Raw genomic sequence first — 21,061 nt, forward strand, 5'->3', positions numbered from 1 at the left:
GATACTAATGACTGAAATGATGTTACAAACATGTCGTTAAATCTTAGTAAAAGGCAATTCGACGGTGGCACTACAAAAACACGTTTCTCATTCGTTGTGTTTCAAAATCTATTCTATTCTATCCAACCAACACTATGCCTTGAAACTTTCGCAGAGAATGTTCCACACAAAGAATAAATTCACAAATGTTCTCACGGTATGATAATAGGAATTTTTTTTAGGAAGAAAATACATCAAGTATTCGGAAATTCATGATAAAGCACTGCTATTAAATTAATGGACCCCGTTAAACAGAGAGGAACCAAGCCACATCAGCTGTTGCCCAATTTAACAGGGACATTTTATTTTTTACGAGAGAACGTTAGTGTGGATTTCTTTAAAAATTTTCAAAGATTTGCTTCGCACTATGGAGAAAATCCACGGATTTGCACACAAAACCGCACAACCGTTTTCATGTAAAAAATTAAATTGCCCGATTAAATTTGGCAATAGCTGTTGTGGCTCGGTTCCTTTCTGTTTAACGCGGTCCAAATGTTAATTCGTCGTGGTTTTTTGATGGTCGGTCTTCATTACGGCATCAAGTCTCCAACGCCGCAAAACCAAAATTCCAAACTTGCGAAAACGTCCTCGAAAATAATTAGATTAAAAATAAATTTGGTGCTTTTTGTCATTCTGTCAATGTATAAACTTTTTTAAATCTCGTGCGAGGGATGAACCTTCTTTTAACTGTTGTCTCCTTTTACAACAGCCCGCTGTACATCCACAGTTTCTTCCATTGCTGAAATATATAAAATGAGATGATCCAAGAAAGTTACCTTCCCCTGAAGAGAGTGCCCAAATTGAATGCATCTCCATCGTCCTTCGAAGGAGAGTAGAAGACAATGCGTGACGCGTCCAGTTTGAGAATTACGTTCGGAATAATGGAGATGGCGACAGGTGGGCAAAATAATTAGAGAAGACGTAGACTCGAAAGAAGTCAACCGATGTTATCACCCATTTGCATAACAGTATCTTGTAGCACTACTCCGTAAGATAATTCAAACATAAAGTTGAATTAAGTGCAATCTTAGGCATATTTCCACGAAAATTTCTCGGTTTAAAATACCAATCGAAAGTCTTTCCTCAATCTGAGCTGGACAGCTGGATAGGTGGAAAAATAGGATACACGCAGACTCGAAAAAAGTCAACCGATGTAATCACCCATTTTCATACTATCATCTTGTAAGACTGAGTACTTGTACTAGGAGTGGTCCGTAAGATAATTCAGTTACCTATTCACATGGAATCAAATTAATGCAATCTCAAGTTTAATCTGCGGCATATTTTCCCGCAGTTCTCTCGGTTTAAAATCACTATTTGAAAATCTTTCCTTACTCTGAGTTGGAACTTGACGTCAGGGCCGCATTAAGGGGGTGGCCACATGGGCCGCGGCCCATGGCGGCTTTAAGGGGGCGGCAAATTTTGCAATTTTTTTAAATGTAGGTATGAAAAAATCGGATTCAGAAAAAAATTATCAATGAGAAAAGGGGACGAAATCTCCCTTACCTGAGAGTATAGTCATTTCTAATTTTGTCGTTTTTCAGTGATACAAGTAATAACATCTTTCATTAGTAGAGTGAAGAGAGGAACTAAACACGCAATTTGGCCTGGAGCTCAACGCGGAGAGGAATGATGACGAGGACTTGAGATGAAAAGGACAAGCCCTCGGCGCGGCGATCGGCATGTAACACATATTAGCGCCTACAAGACTGCGTGAATACTTCACTCATTGCGCCACACACAATGCGGTCAGGAGCGGTTGGCGTGAAACGTATAGCGCCTACAAGACTGCAGGAATACTTCACGCATTGCGCCAATCACAGTGCGATCAGCGCGGCGCAGCGGCGGAAGTTAAAATTATTAAACCACATGTATGTTTGTTCTTTCATAATTTGTTGGTTCATTTCTTATAAATGGAAGACCTTGTCCACGTAGAGATAGGTTTACGGAACTTAACTTTCGCGCAAAGTTCCGTAAAATTTTGCCAGTAGTGTCGACAGGGCTTTTGCAAAAAATGTATTCAACACGAGAAGGTAAACGCGTCTCATGCACCCCTCCCCCTCCGGCACGTTCACTTGATGGTTTTTATTGATGTTTCAAAACGAAAGAGGGGGCGGCAAAATTCAGGCGGCCCATGGGCGGCAAGTAGGTAAATCCGGCCCTGCTTGACGTAGCTTGGGAAGTCGACAGAGGGTCTCAGAGCCTTGTTTCTACCCAGAGATTGTCACGTTTCCTACAGTCGTAGATGTTTTTAGGCGAAAGAAAATAACTAATGCCCAACCATTCCTTGAAATTGAGATAGTTTGATATCTTCATGACCGTTTTTCTTCCTTAAGGGGAAAAATAATGACATTTCCAAAAAACGACGCTCACTTTCAAGCGTGTGATGCTGATTTCTCGGCGCTTTTCAGCGCACTTTGACTGGTCATGGTAGTTGATCAAATTTTCGAAACTTGTTTATTACTGGAATTAAGTAAACATTTCCCTCAAATTAAAACAATCGTACCGTGATCCTTCATTCCTTAAGTCCGCTTGTTCCACTTTCAAAGACGAAGGTGCAGATGGAAAATGAAAAGGAAGCAATGCAGAAAAAAAAAATTTAAAAAAAACCCCAACATGTGCAGAAGTTTCTCGTGGATTACGTTTATCGTAATTACGTTTTTGGCGAAAAATTCTTTCTACCCCCTTTTTTGTGCCGTTTAGGACGACGTAAAGTAGCATTATCATCCGACAATTTTGCGCCTCTTACATCGCCTATAGAAACTTCCCGCCCTTTCTTCTCGTAAGTGTTGTTTCAGACTGCAAACATCAAACCGTCATTAATCCAGTTTGGTTTTTTTAAAGCCCCTATTGTCAAACTGCCATAAAAAAGAAAGCTTCAACGCGCGCTTACTCACCATATAAAATTATATTTTCAGTCGGAAACATGTACACTGTACACTGTACACTCGATTTCCTCTAAAATGTTTGCAGTGGTGAATGCATAGCTGAAGTGCGCTCCAGCTAGAATTGTATTTAGCAAATGGGTGGTTTTTCTACGAGGATTAAAAATAAAAGAGTGGTACGGAATATAACAAAAGAATATGAACCATGCAAAATGATAATCCGGGTATCGGAACTTGGCTGATTTGAAAACGCCATCAGCTAAAATTGTATTTTGCAAATGGGTGGTTTTTATAGGAGGATTATAATTAAACAAGTGGTTAAAAATGGAAACAAAATAATATGAACTATGCAAAGCGATTATTCAGATATCGGAACTTGGCTGTTTTGAAAACGCCTTCAAATGCGGCGTGATACCTCACGCCTTCCGGAGAGTTCAAATAGTTGTATCATTGCGCCGTATGAATGTGACGGAAGATTTAAATGGAAATAGCCTTCATGATGCACTCTCAGTTTTATACATCACTATATGTATTTTATGTTAATTCGTGTAGGTATGTTAACCCATTTTTCTCGAATTTTGAGATCGTACTTCTCTTGTCATGAGACTTAAGAATTCATGTACCAAATTTGACAAAGAAATTCAACGTGTACCTATTAAAGGCAAGGTTTTTTTCAGAGAAAAAATATCGCATTTGAGAGCACTTTCGATAACAACATCGAATGCGATATTTTTCCTCTGAAAAAAACATTGCCTTTAATAGGAACGTTGAATTTCTTCCTCAAATGTGGTATATGAATTCTTTAGTCTCATGACAAGAGAAGTGCGATCTTAAGATTCGAAAAAATGACAAGTACCTGAAATTATGGAGCGAATCGATGCGCTATATCGCACGTCGCTCTGTCACAAAAAATGGCAACCTTCGAATCATCTGAAGTTGGGCAGGAACCTGCCGTTGGAGTTGTTATTAACTGCGGAAAAGCACTTCGAAAATAATCACACAACGTCCCAAAAAGTTCTTCTAAAAGACACAATTGAAAAATTGAGTTTCACTTCAACCTTAAATGCCCTCTACTTTTGCGGAAGGCACGATCATGTGATTGGTATATTAACCATTGAAAAGTATAGAAAACTAGCAGCAGACCCGTGCTCCGCACGGTTGTTGATAGTTTCTCCTTTTTTTTTACTGCTATGTTTCCTGTTTTTCTATTCTTCATCCACTAATCAAGTTACAGCTGCTTAATATTTCAATAAATGAAACTAATTATTTTCTCTTTTCAATTTATTTTTAAATAAGATTAATATAAGATTAAAAGATTTAAATAAGATTCTGGTAAGTAGTCCTCAATCAATAAAAGGATGTAGATGCGGGAATAATAAATCAAATGAATACGGATTACTCATATAAATGTGTATAAATACGTACGCCGTACGCAGTGCAGATAATTTTCTACGTGGGCTTCCACTTGCCTGACATGAATGTCTACAGACTAGTGGAATTCCACAGGGATATACAGTCCACACTGTTTAAATTGACACGCACTTAGACACTGGATAGACTATTTCTGTGCTTCATAATTTACTTTTAATGAAAATTCCGGGTAAAGATGTTTCCTCCTAATTTGAGGGCATACGCATTTGGTAAACCAAAATCTTACAAGTTTTTATTCAAAATCATAGTGGATACTCGAATCAATTTTGCATCGAGGAAAAAGGGTTATTGGAAATTTCCTAAGGTCAATTTCATCTATCAAACGGACCATTCTTTTGTATAATAAAGTAATACTTGGAAGAACCAGGGCCGGATTAAGGGGGTGGTCACATGGGCCGCGGCCCATGGCGGCAAATTTTGCAATTTTTTTTTTAAATGTAGGTATAAAAAAATCGGATTCAGGAAAAATTATCCATAAAAAAGGGGACGAAATCTCCCTTACCTGAGAGTAAAGTAATTTCTAATTTTGTCGTTTTTCGGTGATACAAGAAATAGCATATTTCATTAGTAGAGTGAAGAGAGGAACTAAACACGCAATTTGGCCTGGAGCTCAACGCAGAGAGGAATGATGACGAGGACTTAAGATGAAAAAGAAAAGCCCTCGGCGCGGCGGTCGGCATGTAACACACATTAGCGCCTACAAGACTGCATGAATACTTCACCCATTGCGCCAAACACAGTGCGGTCAGGAGCGGTTGAAACGTATAACGCCTACGAGACTGCAGGAATACTTCACGCATTGCGCCTATCACAGTGCGATCAGCGCGGCGCAGCGGCGGAAGTTGAAATTATTAAACCACATTTATGTATTTGTTCTTTCATAATGTTTTGGTTCATTTCTAATAAATGGAGGACCTTGTCCACATAGAGATAGGTTCACGGAACTTAACTTCCGCGCAAAGTTCCGTGAAATTTTGCTAGTAGTGTTGTCAGGGCTTTCGCAAAAAAAAGTATCCAACACGAATAGGTAAACGTGTCTTATGCACCCCTCCCCCTCCGCCACGTTCACTTGATGGTTTTATTGATGTTTCAAAACGAATGAGAAGGGGCGGCAAAATACAGGCGGCCCATAGGCGGCAAGTAGGTAAATCCGGCCCTGGAAAGAGCAATGAGTATCCGTTAAAAAATACTATGGATATGAATTCAGTGGCAGTATCCACATCTATAGGTGAAAAAGAGAAAGGAACGAGGAAAATGGAAAAACCGCATAAGTGCCAGATGTCTCTCACGGGAGGGACGTTCATTAAAGGATTACTGAAGGGATATTTGAGATTGAGACTTATGGCCCCCGCAGTGCTGATCCCTGACCTTCGTAGTACATTCCGGTAAATTTCGAAGTAATGGACAAATTAGCCGAGGAGGAGATGTCGGACATACATACCCCGTCCGTTTTTATTAATATAGATAGATAGAAGAAAGGTAGAATAGGGTTGGTTGTTCAAATATGCACTTTACACAGTGTTTGTTTGCGCTCATGAGTCGGAAAGATGCTAAAAAACAACGAAAAATGAAAGCACATCACTCCCCCTTAGTTCCAAAAACACGTTGCTCCGATCTTTAGCACCTTTTTCCGAGGCCCATCTGCCTCTTATGCCTTCATATTTTGATACGTAAATGAGTGGCCTTATAATTCCGTGCGAAACTCATAATGCGCGGATGACAGATCGGAAACACGTACCTCCATGTTTGTCAATTTAGATTTAGCTGCATAAAAGTATACTAGGTTTTACTTCTAAAAGAAATTGAGGCGGAACTTTGAGTCATATTGCGCACATTGGTTGCGGTGAAAATATTCCTCAAGTCTATCATGTATTAATGGGAGAAAAAACTTGTAATTATTTTATCAAGTCAAATTATACATGAATACCGCGACGCGGAAATCTGATCGATGCATTTTTTACCTTGATATTAACAGAGGAATCGAAACGACGTAGCCGACCGGAACCTTAGGAACGAGAAAATATCAACCTTGAATTTCATACAGGGTGTCCCAAAAGTCCGTACCCCCCCCCCTCGTAACTTTTGAACGGTTGAAGATAGAAAAACGAAACTTTGGGAATGTTTCTATCTTAAAGGAGACCATCTTCTAGGGGGGTCAAAATTTTTGTCCCCCCCTCAGGGGGGGCTCGGGGGCCCCCAACTTTTTTTTTTCAAATGGTAACCCCTATCTTGTGATACCTCATTCGAAAGAGCATAAAAAACTAAGAATTTTGGCGCAAACCGCAAATCAATATCTTAATTTTTGACCGAGTTATGATAGGTCAAAGGTCAACTTTGACCTATTTTCAAAAAATCATATCTCCGGTTCAAATTATCGTAATGAAAAAAATAAAACGGGAAAATTTACCAAATTGTAAGCACTTTCAAGTAAAAATCACAGAAATTACTTCAAACTAATTTTAAGGGGGTTTCGGACCCCCAAATACGTCATTTTAAAGGTCATACGATATTCTCACGAAATGAGCCAATTTTCCCTTACTTTTCCTTAACATTATCTTAGAAAGTTCAAAATCAGTTCAACATTGCGTTTTCAAGTCCCCAAACGAACAAAGTTTTTTTAAAAAATGAAATTTAAATGGTTGAATTAAATCACCTTAAATTTCGTTTTTTGAACTTCGCCAAAAATTTGGGGACTTGAAAACGCAATGTTGAACTGATTTTGAACTTTCTAAGATAATGTTAAGGAAAAGTAAGGGAAAATTGGCTCATTTCGTGAGAATATCGTATGACCTTTAAAATGACGTATTTGGGGGTCCGAAACCCCCTTAAAATTAGTTTGAAGTAATTTCTGTGATTTTTACTTGAAAGTGCTTACAATTTGGTAAATTTTCCCGTTTTATTTTTTTCATTACGATAATTTGAACCGGAGATATGATTTTTTGAAAATAGGTCAAAGTTGACCTTTGACCTATCATAACTCGGTCAAAAATTAAGATATTGATTTGCGGTTTGCGCCAAAATTCTTAGTTTTTTATGCTCTTTCGAATGAGGTATCACAAGATAGGGGTTACCATTTGAAAAAAAAAAGTTGGGGGCCCCCGAGCCCCCCCTGAGGGGGGGACAAAAATTTTGACCCCCCTAGAAGATGGTCTCCTTTAAGATAGAAACATTCCCAAAGTTTCGTTTTTCTATCTTCAACCGTTCAAAAGTTACGAGGGGGGGGGTACGGACTTTTGGGACACCCTGTATATTGAAATAACAAATATTTCCTCGTCTCGAATAATAGTTCACAATGAAGGCTCATTCTCTGTCATTGAGAGAGTGCATTCGGAGGAGTGCTCAGATTCAGTTTCTTTTTTTCCTTTTCTTTGTCTTCCCACGACTGATTGAAACTCTCTCTACTGGCAAGACTTTAGTGATCATTGATTTTATTTAGAAAGTTCCTCTGATAAAAACTTTACATATTATTGGGCTACAATACTGCTGAGATTTAAAAGTGGGAATACAAAATCTGAAATAAAAGAATTACTCATTATGTCGATCAAAATGTTTCATTTTATTCATTGCAGACCTTTATGAGAAAGGGTAGCGGATTGGGTAGGTGCAGAAAGAGCAGGAAGCTTAGAGATGATGCAGTGGAAAGGGTTAGCGGACACTTCCAGCGCTAGGTTGTTATGCGTTACGCTTATGATTTTATGTTATAGAATATTATGTATTTTTTGGTCGATATATTCTTATCATGACCATAAAATACTCTACTTTTCTCACTCCGAGGCATTTTTCCTGAAAAAAAAAAAAAACAGCATTTATCAATTTTCATTTTATCTCCCAAGCCAAAATCATTGTACATTTATACTTGTTTTAACAATCTTTGTGCGGTTAAGCTACTGCAACTTTACTAACTTGTTTTTTTTTTTCGTTTCGCAGAGGATTAACTTCAGTTTCGCGATGCTGGGATTGTTACTTTCACTATCAGCATTTTACTTGACAGCCCGCTCAAAAAGCAATGATTTGCTTCTCTCTAAATTATTCCAAAATATTCAAAAGAGTATCCGTAACAGTATTGTTCATACTCTCATTGCGGCCGGTAGCATTATTTGGATCATAAGTGCCCTCCAAGGTGAGTTTTCCATATTAGCGTTTCGATATGGAATGAGAATTTCAATTTGACGGCTAATTTCATGTTACATTTTGAGAAAAACACGTATCATTGTAATAAATTTTTGGAAGAGGAAGAATATAAAAAAAAAAAAAAAACAAACAAAAAAAAACCCCTTGCGGTTTACAGACGTAGAGCAGAATACCCGTGCTCTATGACAGTGTTTTTCTTCTGTGATCAGTGAGACTTTACGACGCACGGTGTGGCGATACGGGTAAAAGGTCGGACATGGGCGATTCCGGGATTGTGAATGTTTAGGACCGGAAATGTGTTCTACGAGTATTATATTATATGGATTTGATGATAGTTTTTAAATTTTCATCCCCCATATTGATGGTACAGGCCTCTAAAGTCCGCTAAGTCGGCAATCTAAAATTTCCTCTAAAAACGCACCAATGTTTGTACATTCTTTAGTCTATTTTAACATTTCATGAGACCTTTTCCAATGACGTAATCTTACTCTATGCAAGCTGCTGATCATTTTTCACTACTAAAATGTAGCCGTAAATAGGTTTGAATACGATTTATGCCGTCTGAAAGTCCTCGCGCCGAAAATGCTGAAAATAAAACTTTATATTAACTTTCGTTCCAAGTGCCAAGGAGTGCCACGCTGGGACTTGTTGGGGCAGACCCACAGGACCCCTGAGAAGCCTCCTAAACAATTTTTAGCTGCTAATATCTGCTACTCCGACGGCAGCATGATATTATCTGATATGAAGTCGGTTGCGCGAAATCGGTTTTTATCACTCCGCGCAACCAATTGTTGATATTTCTCTAAGATCCATCACGTAGGTAAGTGGTCAAAGGTTAAAATAGGCTAAGTACGTGTAAAAGAAGTTACTGGATGCAGCAGTAGTAGTGTAATTTATTTACTTCTATGTATAGGACATTTCAGAAATTTAAATTGTTTCTGTTATTTATCATACTAATAATGAATGGTCAAGAGGTTAGAACTGTTATTATAAGTTTAAATAATGTGACTACTACTCACACTGGTTGGTATCCTCATGTTATAATAATTATAAACACGGCAATTATAGAAATTTCGAATATCATGTAGAATATCATTAAATTTCACCTGTAGAAAGTCATTATTAATAGGACTAATATTGTAAATATATACTTATTACACATTTTAGTCTGACTAATTTTACCAAAAATTAAAAAACAATATTCATATTGATAAATTAAGCTGGATGTAGCTAATTAGCTACATATGGTAGTGGATGAAGTAGTCGAGAGTTAACGTTTCGTTTGGTCATGAAGGGCAAATAGATATGTTGTTTAAAATCTCGTTTCTTCTATTTTATTCAATTTTTTTTGTTCCTATATTAACAGCAGTATTAAGATATACAATTATGAATACGTACAATGCTGCTCATAAAGCCAGGTGGAAAGAGAAAAGGATGGCTGCAAATATTTTAAGAAGTGTCGAACGTTTAAATTATAGAAATGCATTCATTTGCGAGATGGAAATCAATGTTTTTAGTCTTCTTTAGAAATAACTTATGTAAATAGCAATTTTTCTCGGATTTTTATCACTCAAATGGTAAAAGTAAAGGCAGATTTGAAATTTACAACAAAAATTACCCTATGATCACGCTCCTTGATTCAAAATGATGCGTTTTAAAGCCACAGTTTCGAGGTGGTTCAGGAAATCAATGTTTTTAGTCTTCTTCAGAAATAACTTGTGTAAATAGCAATTTTTCTCGGATTTTCATTACTCAAATGGTAAAAGTAAAGGCAGATTTGAAATCTACGACAAAAATTGCTGCAGGAGTGTCCTCCTTACTTAAAAATGATGCGTTTTAAAACCGCAGTTTCCAGGTGGAAATCAATGTTTCAGTGTTTTTCAGGAACAACTTATGTAAATAGCAATTTTTCTCGGATTTTCATCACTCTAATGGTAAAAATAAGGGCAGATTTGAAATCTACGACAAAAATTGCCCTGGAAATGTCCTCCTTACTGAAAAATGTTGCGTTTTAGGGCCACAGTTGACAACAAAACGCAAGTTGTCGAGCGCATGTCCGGGCAAACCGGCCTTTCGCCACACCGTGCGACGTGTATTAGAAGGTTGCCAGAATGGGCCACTAGACAAGGTACGAATTTCAGCATTCTGATACTTGTTTCTTAACCGAAATTTCACGTAGAACACGATACACACAACGAAAATTGCCGAAATTAACTCCTTACGAAGATATTTAATGATTCTTGATGCGTGAATTCAAACCACCCGCTCATGATAAGCGGCCAGTTCAAATTCCTCGTAACCAATGTGAAATAAAAACGTGAATATCTTCGTCAGGAGTTGGTTTGAGTAATTTTCGTTGTGCGAATTGTGCTCTACATGAAATTCTGACTAAGAAACATGTATCAGAATGCTTAAATTCGTACCTTGTCTAGTGGTCCATTGTGTTTTAACAGTCTTATGAGTGTCTTTGAGCTTTGAGCTAAGGCCTTAAGAGGCACTGAAAAAAAAGTGGAAGTGGGATTGACCATAATGGTATAGTAAAAAAAAATATGGTGATAAAAAGCCAAATAATGGTCGATTTAAGCATCTAGATGAAAGTGAGAATCATACTCGATATAAAAATTACCATACCCGGATTGTAAATATCAGTTAGGTGTGTCTGTCCATCGTTTAGGTATTTCTCACCATCAGCTGGGTATTTTTTACCATACGATGAGTTAAAAGTATGGAATAACATGGTAACACTTGCGTTTGATATCTGTAGGCATCTGTATGCGACTGGTCATGGTGTTGGTAGGTTAAATTTACCATACTGGTATAGTCAGCGTGGTGAGAGCTCCCGCTTGACTGCGCTGCGGTCTGTGGTCCGCCATTTTTCGTTTGTCTGTTTGTCAGTTATAAATTTATCACGTTGAGGGTCGGAGTCCGTGGCTGTGTTTTATTGATCCATATTAATCCATGTGAATCCACGCGTAATTTGCCCAAATTTGTGTTCGAATTGTCCCTAAAGCTACCGTCTTCTCTTCGAATCTATCTATATTGATCTGCCACATACATTTTCTGAGATTTTTTCGTTATTCGTATCGACCAATTTCTGGAGGTTAGGAGTTGCTACAATGAATCTGGCTTGCAAAGTGAAGGAATCCTGAAAATTTGAAAACCTTCGCAAAGTTGTTCTGCAATCCAGTGAATATCGGTTCTGTGTAAAGTCATTTCGAAAACATAAAAGTGCGGAAGTAATTTGAAAATAATCGACTAGAAGTGATTTTTGAATACTTCGTTCGTAGGTATATCTATATTCTTGTTAAAATTTTCGAAGCTCAACATACTCAGATGAAGAGACAAATGTGCGTGGGATTGATGTTTAACTGTAACTTTAAGCAAAATTTGGCAGCTTCTGCCCCACCGTGAACCGTGCGATTGGATTTTCATGTAGTGTCTTTTTGTGGGTATATTTTGAACTATCTATTTATTATATGCAATTAAATTTTCCGTGGATCTGATTTAGTCTGTAAATGATACCTTAACGCGAATAACAAGTATGGTTTTGGTATCATTTACTTGAAATCAGTGAAGCAATTATCTGCTATTTCTCGTTGAAACTGTCTTTAACTGCCATTGATTGTGTATGTAACGGAATTTCTAAAAGTAAGATGTAAGTAAAATATCCACGACTTTCATCAAAAGCATTTAATAATATAAGATGAGTGGATTTTAGAATCTACAAGGTTTGTCGCAGCATCTGGATGCTTGAAATTACCATACTAGTCAGTCGGGAACGCCACACTGGCACTGTGTCGCATAGTGTCAGCCGTATCGTGTTATTTACCATACCGGTATATTGGTAACTATGCTGCAGCTTCACTGTGTAAAAAATCAAGTAGACAGTATGGTAAATAACACCCAAACTCTGGTAAATCCCACCGATTATTTTTTTCAGTGGGGAGTAAAGGCTAAAACAAACGACACCCGAGTGAAAAAAGTAAGATCTTAGTGTCATTAGAACTATGTTAATAACCATTTCTACTGTAAAATTCAACGCCCTTTCGGAATCCGTAAATTAACATTTACGTTAGAGCACCCATTTCAAAGAAAAGAGAATTTTTGGGAAAAAACTGAAATTTCCGTAAATGCCCGTTTTTTCAACGGTCATTATGAGAGGTTCAAAGTCGTTTTACAAAAGAATTCATGGGAGTTATTCTTATTGGAAATTTTATATGATCTTTAATTATTTTAATAACTCATTTTTCGCTAAAACCAATTCTTCTTGAGTAATTTACGGAAAACCGAGGAAAAGTCGATTTTTTGGGGGGTAGGGTGATCGAGCGTACAGGGGATTCTGGGGCACTTGTTGCTGGGAGTCCTTGACGGGGACTGGGAGTCCTTGACAATGAACAACTTGGGCACATAAAACCTTATATATTATTTTTTTTTTTCTATTTTTCCTATAATGCCTGGACCATTTACGGAGAGCGGAATACCCGTGCTCTATGACAATGTTTTTCTTCTGTAGTCAGTGAGATTTTACGCTGTATATTACAAGGTTGTCCGATATTTTTTTTAAGTTCACCCATTTGAAACAGTAATTTTATTTGATATTTTCAGGTAGAGCGACTTTTGACTCTCGAGCAATTGGTTTGATGAACAACGTGACCGATTTGGAAAAACAATTTGAAAGACGGACCTCATGGCTCCAACAGTTATACTTGCAGAATATAATGTATTTCATCCCGGCATTTACTTTCATTTTCCTTACATCTTGGGTTCTGGGTGCTATCTATATACAAGTGAGTTTCGAGTCCCTTCAAATAAAACTGAATTCGAAAATCATTATGAGATCATGATCCAGCAGTCAAAGCATGCAGTGCAATGCAGCTCTTGCATGTGTCAGGTATTAATTGTGTTCTAAGTAATTCTCCTTATGTAAAATTTCCCGAGAAACACGATGTGCGATGGTGCCATTAAACTCTGAAATCAATTTCCAAGCTCAAAATATCTCTCAAAAATCAGACCGTAATGGAGGGGATATCCCACGCTACGTCGACAGACCATCTCTACTTATATCTGGTTAAACTTTCCATGCATAAATATGCATTAAATATATTAGCAGCGCTGACGTGGTTCCAGTCGTGGGAGTTCCCAAGATAAATGGTAACCCTACCGATGTACTTGTTTCCTATCTGTGATCAGAGTTTGACCAGATACAGAGGTGGGCTTTCAGCGTGAAGTGGAATATCCCCTCCATTATGGCCTGAACTTCGAGAGCTTTTTTTGAGTTTGGGGGTTGATTTCAGAGAAAACCGGTGGCACTATCGTGTTTATCGCGTAAAGATACAAGAAGCGCCAATCCCTAACACATGCAAGAACTCGGTTCAAATTTTCACTTACTGTCACAAAAATGAGAAAGAAAAGAAAGGAAGTTTTATAATAAAGGAGATTTCGCATCCAGGTTATAACCGATTCACTATGGCACGATTTCCACTGTTACACCACGTTTCACATACAAGCATTTTGATCTGTAGCACATTTTCTTACCCACAATATAATTTGGCCTCCAACATTTAACTTACATGCCTCTCGCCTATACACGCGATTATACCTACAGGACGCTTGACTTAATCGCCTACAAGCCGTCTTCCGTACATGCAGTTTTACCTATGCAGATAAAAAGAATAAGAAAAAGAAGAGGTAGAGGAGAGTAAGGAATTGTAACTCACCTCTTTAGTTTAAGGTTGTAACCACATGCCCTTAACACAAACAGCCACCGTTGCAACTCGTTGTGACATCATAAAAAAGTCGCAACTTATTGGCGTAATTTTTATTGCAACTTCGTTGAGAGAAGATGGCCAGAAAGTTGAATTAAAGGCTCAATATAATTGCACCTTTTTTTCTTAAAGTTCTTTGGAGGCGGTTCAAATTTTTTAAGTCAATGACAAATATTTTCTATCATGAGACAATTTTTATAGGCACATGCATCAAACTTACATTTAAAATATTATAAGAAATGGAAATAAACAAGTGGCAGTTTTGACTTTCGCGCCAAAGACGTCATCATTGTCGGCCATCTTCAAACCCCGTATACCTAACCGTCATTACTTCTTACTTGCATGTTCAGTTTTTAATTTAACTACACCAAACTTCCTCACGAGCAATTCACGTGTCTCATAGTCATGAGTGCGGTTTTAGAATGTGACGTGATACTGTGTGATATTATTGATATGGTCAATTTCTCATTCTCATGAGAGTTTGATAGTTCACACTTTGTTGTTTGAATGTTGGAACCTGTTGCAACTAAATGGTAAGAAAGTTGCAACCAAATTGAAACAAAGTTGAAAGTTAGTTGCAACTTTTTGGTTGAACTTGGCTACTTAGGAAATAGTCCATGCATTTTTCGTTATACTTTTTTCTACTCCTCATAGCGCGATGTTAGCACTTGAAGTTTTGCTTGAAAACCTGGTCTTCCTTGCTGAATTTCAGTGATCATCAAATCCAGGGCCCGAATTTCTTTGGCAGGTTTGCGGTTGGCCGCAACATCTGCCCCACTTTAATGTTTTTTGCTCGGAAGACCATGTGTTTGATCCATTTTTAAATAATATTTTAAACTTAAGTACCTTGGAACGTGCATAAGTTACTTAAGAACTCGGAGGAAAATTTTATTGCCGTCGAGCTGGAGCGTCAATGCATCACGAATAATTAAGATACAGAATTATGTCGAAAACTATGAGCTATTAGTAGAGTGGGTGGTGAGAAATGAAGGAGAGAAGAAGTGAAACTTTAAAATCGAGAATCACGGTTTTTGACGTTTCTTGGCCTTCTGAATGCATCCCCAATTGAAGTTTCAAGGTTTTTCGTGAAATTTCAGGGGAATAACATCATGGAATTTTCCATCTCTGAGTATTTTCTACAATGTTCGACTGTTGGTTGTTATGGTTAAAACTTATTTATAAAATGTATACACAGTTTGGAATCGTTCGTAGAATTCTTTCAAAACTAACTGTCATTGTTAAATACCGGCATTTTTTACAGAAAAATTACTACTTGGAAAGCACAGTTCCTGGCGGCTCAGGGAACCTACTGCTTGACAAATTTACGACAACGTGGAATGAGAAAGTAACATGCGCTGCCTGTTTGGTTTACGGGAGCTTCCTCGTAGGAACGGTTTTCTGTTACATTGCCAACAGAGGGCCCCTGTCCAAAGTATACTACGGTTTCACCGACTACTCTTTATGGTGGTTGGCCCTGCAATTTCCCGTCTTAGTGGTGTATCAGGTAATGAATCCTGATTTATACGTCAAAGCAATGCTTGTAGAATTACCAGATGGTAACTCGAAACGCGTCGTGGTTTTGGTGAGCAATTTCCGCCAGCTTTGCGATTGCCACGGTGGTAGAATGGTATCCCTGAGGTAAGCGTAGTTACCAATCCACCTTGAAACTGGCACCTTTGGAATCCCACTCGTACACATCTAAGATCGATCTTTTTTCTTGTAAAGACATCGACAGTGAAAGTCAGCAATCATGTGTCTCGGTTTGCGACGTTGCAGAATTCTGCCATACTTCGTTTTTTGAATGGATAACTGCTCAATCGCAATTCTTCAAAACTTCCTCGATTTTTCTTCTCTGTGTGAGGAAAATTCTGCGAAAACTTCAAGAGATTATCTAGACTTTTCCTCCTTTAGAAAAACAAAATAGGAGGAGCAGAAATATTCAAACATCACAATAAGAGATACGTACGTGGTTGCGGACTCTCAATGTCGATATAATTTTCTCAATGTCTCAAGGATTGGGCTGCCTTTTTACCTCATTCTAACTTATCCCATTTTGTCCTTACAATCATAAAGCTTTGTAAAAATAGCTGTTCATTTTTGTTAGGTAGAGTGGGAATAGCCAGGTGAAATATATGGATCAGAGACTGACTTTGAAGGTAGAATATTCTGTGTAATGAACAGTCGATTCAAACGAAATTTAATTCTCCTTTTCTAATAACCTTAGGAATTGGATATATATTGGCTGCATCGTTTATTTCATACACCTGGCATTTTCATGGCTGTACACAGAATGCACCATAAACTCAAACATCAAACAGCCTGGAACTTCCTGGTCGTTCACCCAGTGGAAATTTTCCTCTTTACATTGGACCTCAGCATCATTCCTGCTTTTGTTGTCCCGTTGCATTACAGTAAGTATTTAGTATTAGGTGGATTTTTTAGCATTCTGAAGTAAATATGCTCTAAATACGAGGAGGGGCCCAAAAAACCGGAATTTTGATGTAACTTGGGAACGGTGGAAATTTTTGGGGTTCTAACGGTAGACGGTGTTACTAGGAGCTATGAAGAGTTGTTTGGCCAAATTTGCAACATCACAGCACATTTTTTCCTTTTTGGCAAGCCCTCTCGGCGAGCTCGTCGTTTTTAAAGATAGATGATTGTCAAGGGCATGCAACACGAGGGGTTGATCTTGCCTCTTATGTTGATGTTCGCATCTTTGTCGAGGTAAATTTTGATTTGATGATCGTGGTAAATAATTTAGTGAATATATTCTGTGAATAATCAATCTCTTCTCTAGGAGGAGCCTGTTATCCATAGGAAGCGCGTCCCCAAGGAGGCGGAAAGGGGATGCGGATGCCCATCAGAGATGATGGAAAGGTACCTAACTTGTTAGTTGTTACCACGGACCAAACAGATAAGGCTAACAGGGCTCCAATTTTAAGCTGAAGAGAAAACAACTGTCTTGGAGATATACTCCGAAATCAAACTCTGGTCCTCCAGGTTAGGGGTTGGGGTATCGGGCTAACTCCTCGTTCCTCGTGAAAAAATTAAATCTTAAAAAACCCAGCAGTTGCTGCCGCGATAAACAAGGGAAAAATCGGATAAATCGACACAAATTACGTAAACGGACGCTGGAAATCAAGACGTAGGATGTCCGAGGCATTTTCAAGAAACAAGTAGAGGCCGTATCGGCATCAAAAATAAGGAGGTAAATTTAGCCATTTTTACTGAGATCAAAAAGAAGGAACAAGGATTTTTTGTAAAAATTTTAAAATTCAACTTTTCCCTTATTAATATTTAATTTGAATTAATCTTTTAATTTCAGCAACCCTTTTGACGAGCATGACAATATTAGGAATAATGAATTATATACAACATTTAGGAATCAGAGTTGAATTTCCGCCAGCATTGTCATGGGTAGCCGGCGGTGGGTTTCATATCCTTCACCACAAATACCCAAAGAAAAATCTTGGATTACAACTTCGTCTTTTTGACAAGGTAAGCACTCATTCGACCATCAAAAATATCAATCATAGAGCGGATGTGAATATATATTTACTACAATACTTATGGATTCAAAACCAAAATACTGAGTTAAAATAATTTCATCAGGCAGTAACCATGATATTCATTCTTGCATGATGTCTTATGTAAGCTGCCCACACGCATCAAATCGAGAGTAGCTGATGTAATTAGGTTTCAAAATACGAGGGTCGTCCAGAAAGTAAGTTTACCTATCCAATACCTCCTGAATGAAGATAGATAAAGACATATATAAAAAGCGTTGAAAATTCATTACCTACTCTCAGCTTTCTAACGTGCTACAGATGTTTAAATTTGATTTAATAGAGCTCTAGAAAAGTGGATATTTCTGAACCCACCTCCTCTCCGCGCGGGTCCAAAATTTCAGGGAGCGCCATCAGCAAATGAGGTGCTGTGTCTATCGCTTAGCGGAAGAAAGTGGCTTAGTGGTAGTTGAATTTCATGTAAAATTTGGGAAAGCATATTTATAAATCAGAAAATCGCAGGTTTATTCGATACAAGTGGGTCTAAACTGTGGTACGTGAAAAGATCAAGTTATTGGTTAATTCGTGGAGTTGTGCCGGCTTTTGGTTTCGGTGTGAATTGCGCTCTATAATTCGTTTTTTAACCGAAATAGGCGATCAAAGCTGCTCAAATTCGGTTAATTTACCGTGAAGGCGTCATAAATGTTGCACATTTTCGGTATGATGCATTTTGAAGAAATTCTTTCGAGAGCGGGCCGAGTAATGTGAAGCCCTATGAACGTAATTCAGTCTGCAAGTGAGAGTTATGCTGAAAATTCGGTTAACTTTAGTTCCATTACAACTGATTTTAAAGTAAACGCAGTCAATCTTGCAATTTTCTAACTAGTTGATGTTTTTCCTCATGTTTTATATGACTTTCAACGATTTTTAAGGCATTTTTGCGATAAGCTATGTATAGCACTCACAGCAACTCAGAGTTTTATTCAACCAAATTTCAAAATCTATATCGCGTTAAAAAGCTGAGAGTAGTGGCATTTCAACGCTTTTTACAGACTTTCTTCATCGATCTTACTGTAGGAGATATTGAATATATAAACTTACTCTCTGGACGACCCTCGTAAAAACAAGGTCTCCGTAATTTTGGACATCAACTCCCCCATCCCTAAGAGAAGCAAGAAATTGATTGAAAAAACCTCTGAGCCTACTTGAAGCAGTAAAGCAGCATCCCTATTTTAAGCTTAAAAATGAAAATTGCGACGAAAAATGCAAAGAATTGACTTCATATGGTTTCAAAGGAGAGCAAACTTTTGGGCAGAATCCATGTGCGGAACTAAGGGAGGAGGGCCAAGGGGATCTATCCTATCTGCGCCCCCCCCCCCATCCTTCCTTTCTCCGATGAATCCGTATGGCTCCTCCCAGGTTTCTCCCAAATGCGAGAGCATTTACTAAATAAGTACATGACATATCTTTTATTTCTGGAGTTGTAATTCGGTACATTTTCCTGTAGACAAGCAGTTTAAAATAGCTTCTGAGACGGCTCAATTTTACAAAATGTTTCCAACGAAGCCCCATGAATCCCTTTTGCAGCTAAAAGAATGCCCAAAACCTCCCTCGGAACTGATCCAAGGATCTCCTCCGGTGGGATTATTTTCAGCTTCCCTAGACCCTTTACTTTATAAGGTGCCCTTTTGGCCCCACGAGTATAGTTACATGTACTGCTCATGGTAGAATTGAAAACAACGTAAGTTATTTTATGGAAAGGAGGTTCGTAGCTACGAGGAGAGGACTTTTTGGGGGGAAAAAATGTGCCACCATGAAACCTGTAAAGTATTGTCCGTTAATCCTGGTACGCCTTTGTATAACGTGGTGTTACAATTCAAGCTTGAGTAATCAGCGAACTGCCACGTACATATTGTCAAATTTAGAGCATTACATAGCAGTGGGCTTTTCTTCCTCCCTCTCGAACGTACCAAGAATTTGAACCCCTCCCCCCCTCCGCCCTCCCCCTTAAGTGCGTTACCCATCGACTGAACGAGAACTCCGACTTCCTTCATCCTTTTTCCTTTTTAATTAGTCTTTCCTTCTTTTTTCACAGTTGGCCGGAACTTACTTGGACGACACGAGGAGCTATTAGGTAAATGAGAACTGAAGCTGGCACGAATTTGAGGCTCCCCTAAATTTTGCCATCATTTACTGTTTGAGTCCAAGGTCTCCGGGTTGATTAATGAATGTTGCATGCCACGTTATGAAATGACGCAGATCGGCAAAGCGTCATTTTACATAGTGTTGGTTGTCGATCGAGGTATTTGACACGGTACCAATCGGATGGATTTACTTATCATTAGATTCATAGATTAGAAATATCATCGCTTTTTCCTTGATCATGTTCCTAAATTTAATAATAAACATTTTCTTATTGTTCCTCACGCCTGTTTTTTCTTTCTTTCCGATTAGCTAGTCTTGTTACTCTCCTATAAATAATATGGCATCGTAAAACAATTGTTTCCCTCAAAAAATAGTCATGATTGTGCTATTCTTTTCAGTAGGTAAAATTCTTCTCTAAGATTAGAATAAATAGTATGTACCTAAGTACCTTTCTTTTCTATTGCTCTAAACTTTATTTGCATTTAAATGATAAATTTCAAGAATTATAGATGAAGAGCCCAGTACTCAGTGCATTGTATGTAACGTTGGAGTACATATTTCTGCTGTTTTTTTATTTTTTTGGTTTTTTCTACATTTGTTTCAAAAAGAGAGAATTTGCGAGAATTTTTGTAGTTAAAATAAAACATACTGTGTTGATCGGTGAAATTTTTATTTATTTTAAACTCGTTAAAATAAAGCATAATATCGACCAGTAAGATTGGTTGGTAAGATCAGTAAGGTTGGATTTTAAAATAGGAACATAGTAAGCACTAAATATTACATTCCTTAAACATACGGTTGAGATTTTGCATGCACTAACGCGGTAATTTATGGCTCCTTTTTTATTTAAAAAAAAGACAGCTTTAATTTCATAAATCGCGAGTGCTTGCCAGGTGAGAAGATTCCATTGTGTTGTACCACTCAACGACTTCACATAATCGATAGATGGCCCCACGACACGTCTAACGAATCCATTATTGACATCGTGGATATGCTTGTTCGACAAAAGGTAAGTGAAACGTAGGTATGCTCTTCCCGACCCTTTCAGCCAGAACTCGGCTTTCGGCTCCTGCCACTAGAGCTGTGGCGCAATATTTGAAAGTCAACAATTTTGCAGTCTCAGCCAAAAACAAATATAATCGTCTGCTGTTGATAAAAA

General features: G+C 38.0%; 1 protein-coding gene across 1 annotated transcript; it reads left to right on the top strand.

Annotated features, from left to right (window-relative positions):
• Positions 1 to 17,110: 17,110 nt before the first annotated feature.
• Positions 17,111 to 20,069, top strand: LOC109030056 (uncharacterized). The gene is made up of 2 exons (XM_072295964.1): positions 17,111 to 17,749; positions 19,853 to 20,069. The coding sequence occupies exons 1-2, from the start codon at positions 17,594 to 17,596 to the stop codon at positions 19,889 to 19,891; spliced, it is 195 nt and encodes a 64-aa protein (XP_072152065.1). The 5' UTR covers positions 17,111 to 17,593; the 3' UTR covers positions 19,892 to 20,069.
• Positions 20,070 to 21,061: the final 992 nt, after the last annotated feature.

Source organism: Bemisia tabaci, chromosome 2 (genome assembly GCF_918797505.1).
Source record: "Bemisia tabaci chromosome 2, PGI_BMITA_v3".
Lineage (NCBI taxonomy): Eukaryota > Metazoa > Arthropoda > Insecta > Hemiptera > Aleyrodidae > Bemisia > Bemisia tabaci.